Below are 8,979 nucleotides of genomic sequence, written 5' to 3' on the forward strand. Positions count from 1 at the left end.
TGGATTTCGGCAGCGCCCCTTTAAACCAGCCAGGGACGCCGGGCCTCTAGTACTGGAAGCCGATTCGGCAAGGCCTGGCATCGCCGGTTTAACCCGAGTTTCACCCAGACGGGCGATTTCCGGGGCGGTGTCATTGCCCATTTAAGAGCAGAGCGCCCCGCCCCGGAGGGCGGAGCTTAGAGGGGGCTTTAAGGGGCGGGCCGGCGGACCGCTGGGGTCCTTCAGAGGATTAGCGGAGGGTGGGCGCGCGCCTCAGGCCGCCATTTCTTGGCGTCTCCAGAGGAGTCGCCCCCTCCTCAGTCGCACTAGGGACGTTTACATTCGCGTCGCCGGCTCTCCGCGCCGCCTTAGCCACCGCACCTCCGTCCCCAGCCCAGGTAAGCGCGAGGCCCAGTGGCCCCGGCGGCACTGCCCAAGTATCGGGCTCGGTCCACGCCCCGCTTCCCCTCACCGCTCCGGGGACCCAGTCTGACTCGCGCCGGAGCTCTGTTCTCGCGGCCTCGCCCCGGGGCGCTCCGGCCCCAGCTGCGGCCGGCCGGCAAAATATTAAACCTGCCGGGAGGGGAGGGGCGGCGGCGGCCAATGGGGCCGGGCCGATGAGTTTCGGGCGATACAGCGCGGCGCGGCCGGAGCGGGGAGCCGGGGGTGAGGCGGGTTAATGTGTGCCTGCCCGACCCCTGCCCGGTCCCGGCCCTGGCTCCCTCCCGAGCAGCCGGGGGCCGCCCTTCACTGAGAGGTCTCGGCTTAGCTGTCCGCCTGGCGAGGGGGATGTGGCAGGTCAAGGGAAAAAACCCACCGTGGTTCGTGTCACGGTCTTAAAACCCGAGTGGACTTCTGGGGTTGGTTTGCGTTGGACTGAAACTTGAGACACTTGGAAATTGTGAGAAGCAGGTGGGTTCCCAGCAATGGCGGGATCCAAAGGGCCCTCCCCCGCCCCCACCCGTGGCTCTGGGAGTGTTAAGGATGGGGTTCTTCCGTGTGTAAACATTAATTGTACCTGTCACTATCTTAATGGTTACTGAGTCTCACGAATTTTAGGTAAAAGCGATAAGACCCAAGTCTTTTAAACCTTTTGACAACATTTTAAATTAGTATCAGAAGTATTTTTTTAAGAATTAGGTGAAAAATTACCCCTAACTCTATTTCTGACTGATAAAACGAGCTGCACCCTACTTAACAAAGTGGGTTATTCGTACACGTAAGCTAGTTTGCAGGGTTTTCTTCTTTTTGTACGTAAGCTTCATTAGAAAATGATATATATTACTTTTGTTGAATTAACTCTCTTGCAGACGTTTTCTGTGTCGGGATTGGTGGGACAAAAGATACCAATATCTATGGCACTTGCTGTATATTGGTATATTGCTTTATCAAAGAGCAATTGCCTACCAAAGAATGTGGCCACCGGTCACATGTGAGAGTATACACATTTCATGACAAACTTGAGTTTTAGGTACACATTTAAAAAAACTTTCAGTTAATTTAGGCAGTTAATGGTTTACTTCAGTTTACATTTTTACGATTGTAAAGGATACCTTTCTTTACAGAGAAAAATGAGAAATCACAGATTAAAAACGTGTTAAAAAGAGCCCACATAAACCTACTCTCTGAGAATTCCACTGTATCATTTTAGTGTCAGACAAGTTCTTTATTGAGTGCCTGATATGCTGATTGCTGTGCTAGCTAGGTCATCTTGCTGAATGAGTCAGATCAGATCCTTGAGTCTTAGTGGGGAAGTACCCAGTAAAAAAAAATAATTAAACAATTGGGTATTTAATTACAGTTTTGGTAAATGTTGTAAAGAGTCTAAGAGTACTAAAAGAAGCACCTAATTTAGACTCAGAAGTCAGGGAATGCATTTCTGAGGAAATGGGAGAGAGGTGAAGTGGAAAGAGCATTCCGGAAAGATGGAACAGCCAAAAAAAAAAAAAAGGTCCACAGTTAAAAAGATTGTTGGATTGAGCAGAAGGGATACTAGAGCAGAGTGGACAGCTGGGAGTGGGCTGTCTGAAGGGTCAGGCAGGTAGGAGGAGCCGGATTCAGAGTAAGACCATTAAAGATATTTTAACTGGGATCACATTTGTGGTTGCTAAAAATCCAGTGCTGTAGCATTTAGAATGAAAGTGGTAGTGGGGGATGGAGAAAGAGTGAATATGGGAAAACTTTTTTTCTTTTAACAAATTTTTTTTTTAAGTAGGCTCCACATCCAGCATGGAGCCCAACGCGGGGCTTAAACTCATGACCCTGAGATCAAGACCTGAGCTGAAATCAGGAGTTGGATGCTCAACTGACCTAGCCATCCAAGTGTCCCTTAACAATTTTTAAAAACTCTTCTGACACATTCATATATGCTTATTATAGAAGACTTCAATATCTCCACATGACCCTCTCCAGGGATACTTAATGGTTTGCATGTCTTAGTCCTTTTGTATATATGTAGGTATCCCACCTTAGAGTGGGATAAAGCTTACCACTTTTCTCTGATTTCATTTTTCACTTACAAATTTTGTCCGTGTCTAATTCAATTGTATTTTAAAAACAGCTGTGTTGTATACCATTTGATGTACCGTAATTTGTTTAACCACTGGCATGTTGATGGACATATTTAAAATTTAAAATTATGCCCTGAAAATCCTTACTTCTACAGCTTGGATCACATCCTGTTTCTTAGGATATCCTACCAGAAATATAATTGCTGAGTGAAAGTGTATGCATATTAACATTTTTGATAGCGTGGTTAAATCCTCCAAAGAGGACAGTGTATGAGGGTGATTGTTTTTCCCATATTCTTTTCAACACCGGCTTTCTTGAGTCTTAAATGACAGACAGTATCTTATTTTTTAATTTAGATTTCCTTTGTTATTGTTGAGGTCAAACATTTTTTATACATATTTTCATTTCATATCTTTTAGAACTTGTTTCTTCATATCTTTCCCATTTTTTTCTGTTGCATTATCTTAATGGTTGTGATAGTTCTTTATCAAACTGCATATTAATCCTTTAAAAATTTTAAAAGCTCTTTAATATATTGTTTCCTTCTAGTACTTTATCATTTCTTTGATGTTAAGTTCTTAGTCCATCTGAAATTTATTTTAGTGTAAGTTGCTTTTATATTTTGTAAAAAGAAGTGGCATTGGGTTTTATGGTTCAGAATACATAGTTATTAAATCTTAATGAAGCTTTGCTTTTCCTTAGCAAGTTAATTCTACTTGCATAATGAATGAGAGAGACAGCGTGAGCAGGAGGGGCAGAAGGAGAGGGAGAGAGAGAATCCCAAGCAGACTCTGCGCTGAGTGCAGAGTGACACAGGGCTTAGTCCCAGGACCCCAACATCATGACCCGAGCTGAAACTGGTAGTCGGATGCTCAACCGACTGCACCACCCTGACACCCCAACAGATGTGTGACTTTAAAATTTCCTATATTTTGAAATAATATTAGACTTACATGGAAGTTACAATAGTGGAGTTCCCGTATACCTTTAACCTAGCTTCCCCCAATGATAACATCAGACAATTAAAAAAAAAAAAGTTTATTTGAATTAGGATCTAATGTAGGTGCATTGTGATTGATGGATATGTATTTTAAGTCTGTTTTAATCTGTGGTTTTCTTTGCATTTCTTTTTCCCCCTTGCAATTTGTCGAATAAGCTGAAGTTTTTAAAAAAACAAATTTATCATGTATGTTTTGTGCTTGTATTTTCATTCATACTCTTTTTAGCTACTATCTTTGATGATTTCTTATCTCTAAAATACTAGTTTTACATGAATTGTTCTGTGATGTAGTAGCTAGAGAGACCAAGATTTGGAATCAGGGGCACATGGGTGGCTCAGTCGCTGAGCGTCTGTCTTCCGCCCAGGGCATGATCCCAGAGTCCTGGGATTGAACTCCGCATCCGGCTCCCTGCTCTGCTGGGAGCCTGCTTCTTCCTCTCCCATTCCCCCTGCTTTGTTCCCTCTCTCTCCGGCTGGCTGTCTATCAAATAAATACATAAAATCTTAAAAAAAAAAAAAAGATTTGGAATCAGAAAAATTGGGGTTTGAGTCTCTGTCTTTGTTGGTTTCATTTCTTGGACCCTTAGTCTACTCATCAAAATAAGACAATATTTTGGGAAGTTTTTCTGAGGAGCAAGTAAGATTATTTGCTAACCATTTGTTGTACTTGATGATGAAATGGTCTGGGTGGCTGGCTCTTCAAAATACGAATTATGTCTTTAGGAGCTTATGATAAATGAGACAGACATGTAAATAAATGATTAAAATCTGATTAGTGAAACGGTAAAATGTTTTCAAGTTTCAGTGGACATGTGATGATGGGAGTGACTAACTCCTTGGTTATCAGAGAACGTTTCTCAGGGAAGATATAGATAGAGTTGAGTTAAGAAATAGGGAGTCTAGGATAACAAGTACCTTTCTTAGGCAGCTGAAATGAGAATGGATAGCAAAGTGCAAAAGGAGCAATGTCTGAAGAGAAACCTGAAGAGAAAGAGACTGCAGCCAGATGTTATATATGAGTGCTTTGTAAACTGAAAAGCAATCTAGAATTTTATTTTCTTGGGATTTAAGTAGATGAACATACAAAGGACAAGTCTTACGGCTTTGCCAGTTTACTCAGTTTTGTAGGAATATCCATATGTGTGATATGTATATGATAATCTTCAATTTATAGGCACTTATTTTTTAATGTGCTGGTATTTATTTTTAAATTAGCTTTTATTTTAATCAAGTTTATAAATGTGTCTAGGTGAGTCATCTAATCTGAAGGCTTCTTTTGAAAAATAGCGCTCTGCTGAGTTCTGTCCTGAAGACTAACACTTTCACATTTTAAGTAACATGCTTTTATTGTCACTTCTTGATATTTGGTTTCAGGAATTATCTGTTGAATTCCAACTTGGCAAGATGAGGAATTGGCTTTCTGCATCCACCTCTGTTATGTACCTCCACTTATAGTTACTTCTGTAGTTATGCTTAGATCAGTATTTAGTGTTTATAGTATTATGAATAAACAATTATTAGCTAAGTCATGTAGTATACTGTGATTACTTTCCCTTTTCTGCTCAACTTTTTGTTTTCTCTGGAATTAATCATTAACTTATTTTTCTCATTCTTTTCTTGTTTTCTCTGGAATTAATCATTAACTTATTTTTCTCATTCTCTTATTTGCATAAATTAAACATTAGGTTAGCAAGATAGTTTTTATGGTGTTACCATTTGTGTTTGCTGTATTTTTAAAATTACTAAACTGGGGCTTCTGGGTGGCTCGGTCGGTTAAGCATTTGCCTTCAGCTCAGGTCATGATCCCAGGGTCCTGGGATCGAGCCCCACATCAGGCTCCCTGCTTAGTGGGAAGCCTGCTTCTCCCTCTCCCTCTGCCTGCCACTCCTCCTGCTTGTGTGCACTCTCTCTGTCAAATAAATAAATAAAATCTTTTAAAAAATTAAAAAAAATAAAATTACTAAAGCTGTCTTAATTATTTTGACTAAACTTAGTGTTATTAATAAAGATAAGAAAAGAAGTGGCCTTAAAATAATTTAACATTTTAAAGAATTGACTCTATTAAATAGCAATTTAAAATCTTTAAGTAATAGAATATTTAATAAAAACATGTTTGAATTATATTTTTATTTTAGCTGAATTAGGTGATTATTTGTTTATTTTTTAAGATTTTATTATTATTTTTTTAAAAGATTTTATTTATTTGACAGAGGGAGAGAGACAGTGAGAGAGAGAACACAAGCAGGGGGAGAGGGAGAAGTAGGCTCCCTGCTGAGCAGGGAGCCCGACACGGGGCTCAATCCCAGGACCCTGGAATCATAACCTGAGCTGAAGGCAGACGCTTAACAACTGAGCCACCCAGGCACCCCTTAAGATTTTATTTTTAAGTAATCTCCACACCCAATGTGGAGCTCAAACCTACAACCCTGAGATCAAGAGTTGAGTGCTTCACCCATTGAGTGAGCCAGGCGCCTGTTTTTGTATTTTTATTGTGATTGCTCAAAAAAGAACTGGAACTTTTTAGGATTGTTATGATCATGAAACGGTGTGTTAGTGTATGGATTGTCTCCTAACATTTGTAGAGCTATACAGCAACTGTACATAAAATTCATTGACCTAGAAGACCTGATAAACTTCATAAATGTTTGTTGTCTCTTGTCAGCTCCTTATAAAATAGACCAGTAAGTTTAGAAATGCTGTCATAGCTCTATTTTATATAAAAGTTTTCAGAAACTTTGAGTTGAAGTAGCTAGTTTTAATTATGTTTTTCAAATTTACTTTCTCCTTTTAATAGTATGTCTGTAATGGCCATAGGATTTTACTAAATAACACCATTTGTTTGACTGCACGTTGTGGGGGGTCTGCTAATACCTTTTTCTCTCTGGTTTTGTAGTGACAAAAATGCTGAGCTTCTTCCGTAGAACACTTGGGCGTCGCTCAATGCGTAAACATGCCGAGAAGGAACGACTCCGAGAAGCTCAACGAGCTGCCACACACATTCCTGCAGCTGGGGACTCTAAGTCCATCATCACATGTCGGGTGTCTCTTCTGGATGGTACTGATGTTAGTGTGGACTTGCCGGTATGTAGGTCCTGCTGACCATTTGCAGATTCTATATGAAACCGCTTTCTTCATTTGAACTTTCTACTGGTAACTTTGTGAGGAAATTAGGTAATATGGATTAGTATGGATCAGGCATTGTAATGTTAGGTACATGGATCAGATAACCTTAGATACCCAGTATTATAGTATTTCTCTGGGATTAGTGGAAGTTACCTGAAATATTTAAATGATAGGGCATTTATTGGCACAGATCATTTGTGACTTTATATGTGTTCTTTATGATGGCAATACATAGGGTACTCTAGTGGATTTCTCACAATCCTTGTTGAGCAGTTATTAAAACAGTGAGAATATTTGGGAATAATGATACACGTATACTGCAAGACTTTTAATTCTATATATTTTTCTTTAATTTTCAAAACATTCCTCACTTTTCCTCAAAACAAATACTTCTTCAACAGTTTAGTGTGCTCGCAGAAATTTTAATGAAATGGAGTAAAAGGACTTCATACTCCTCAGCTCTGACGGTTTATCTCTTTGCTCCCAAAGTAGTTCGCAGAGGAGGTTTTTTTATGTACTGTAATCTTTATTTAATCTTTATTTCAAGACAGGATGTTGTGATTTTATTAAAATTGTAGGTGGTTTCTTTTTGCAGTTATGAGTGTATAATTATAGCTCATGATGTGAAACAGTCTGATATATTTGAAAGGGGTTAAGTTAGGCCTTTTTGAGGAGCAAGAGAGGTAGCTATATGGTTTGGGCTGGAGCTGAGTTTCTTTCTGAACTATTTACTAATACCAGATGTCTTTGTTCTGCATTGAAAGACTTATGTAATGGGGTGCCTGAGTGGCTCAGTCCGTTAAGCCTCTGGCTCTTGGTTTCCACTCAGGTCATGATCCTCTGGGTTGCAGGATTGAGTTCTGCATCGGGTTCTACACTCAGCACAGGAGGTCTGCTTGAGATTCTTTCTCCCTTCCTCTCTGCTCCTTCCCCTGTGCACATTCTCTCTCTCTCTCAAATAAATAAATAAAATCTTTAAAAAAAGATTTATGTAACTAAGCTATAAAATGTATGATTTGGTGTGTCATTGGATGTTCACAGTCTTCCTTCCCTACACATTCTTTTTAGTATACACCTATATACCCAAAATGCAATAAAAAAGGTGCAGGGTGGTAGCCTAAATGCTGCTACAGTACACAGTTGAATATACTCTGGAAGACCTTTAACTTAACCTTTAACTGTGATCTTTAACTCACAGAGTGAGATTAAGGAATTCGTTTGTTTAAATTAATATTCTGATTAATTGGATAATTTAGAATGTACTAGGTATATACCTTACACATTTAAAACATAATGGAATGTGATAAAATTAGACATAGGATTTCTTGAAGTGTTTTGAAGTCATCACCGTGGGTATGTTTTATTATCTTTTTACGTTAGGACATCTTTAGGGTTTTTGATTCTGGAAGACTTGAAGGCGTTTACATTTTCCTACTGTAAGCGCTTCTTGAGGGTTTGTCAAGCATTCTAATATGTGATGCTTTTGAGGAGTTTTCATATTCATTTCTTTCTTGATGAGTATCCTAAGGGTTTTGTGTACTATTCCATTAAAATATCATTAGATATGTTATAAAAAGCTTGAGATTGCTATGTAAGAGACTGGAAAGAAGTTTCTTATTACCTAATGTTTGAAGTATGAAGTCTCAAGATTGCGGATGGAGAGGCTGATACTAGGAAAGTAGACTTAGTAAAGGATCTTTTTAAGGAGGCAGTGTAGTGTGGAGGAGAAACAGCTTGAGGTTTTAAAGTAGTAGAACAAATGGCTAGTGACTGGTATAGAATCGTTTCGTGTGCTTGGTATGCTCAGTAGGGTGCATGTGATGCTTGATGAGGGCCAGAATGCTAGCTGACCTCATGCAGACAATTGCAGTGAAAACGCCAAGAGTTTGAAATTTGACTTTTCGTGGAACTAGAACAATTGCCTTTTCAGCTCTGCAGGTGAAATCCTAGAGTTAGGATCTAAGTCTAGATGTTTGCATGGATATAAAATGGGCATTGGCCTGCCAGCTAAACTGTTTTACTAAAAGAAAAAAATAAACCAGAGGAATATTAATTTCTAAAAAGAAAGTTTTCCCTTTTTTTGATTTAGCTTCTCAGCCAGTCTAGTATGATTCCAAAAGAGGATTTAGAATTGAATTTGGAAATTGGATGAAGCACATACTCATTTCCCACTAGGATTCAATCACTAGTGATCACAGCAAGCCATTGTGGAACTAAGATGATTGCCCAGGCAATATGTAAGTGATTATCGGTGATTAAATAGATGGTTTAGCTATATGGACTTCAGATTAAAATATACCAGTAGTAATGGTCATTTTCTTCCTTCTGCTGTCTTCGTCTCAAAACTGGGGGAGGGATTTAAGTAC

The 8,979-nt window shown here is 39.5% G+C and overlaps 1 protein-coding gene across 5 annotated transcripts in view; it reads left to right on the top strand.

The window, feature by feature from the left end:
* Window positions 1–219: 219 nt before the first annotated feature.
* Window positions 220–8,979, top strand: part of EPB41L5 (erythrocyte membrane protein band 4.1 like 5) — a 140,361-nt gene continuing 131,601 nt past the window's right edge. For 3 of the 5 annotated variants that reach the window (XM_008686106.2, XM_008686108.2, XM_008686107.2), the window contains exons 1-2: window positions 220–377; window positions 6,384–6,571. In XM_008686106.2, the coding sequence (XP_008684328.1) occupies window positions 6,392–6,571 (180 nt within the window). In that variant the 5' untranslated portion in view covers window positions 220–377; window positions 6,384–6,391. The remainder of the gene's footprint in view (window positions 378–6,383; window positions 6,572–8,979) is intronic. The other 2 variants (XM_008686105.2, XM_040618979.1) reach the window with 1 other exon arrangement.

Source organism: Ursus maritimus, unplaced genomic scaffold (assembly GCF_017311325.1).
Source record: "Ursus maritimus isolate PB19 unplaced genomic scaffold, ASM1731132v1 scaffold_1, whole genome shotgun sequence".
NCBI classification, from domain to species: domain Eukaryota; kingdom Metazoa; phylum Chordata; class Mammalia; order Carnivora; family Ursidae; genus Ursus; species Ursus maritimus.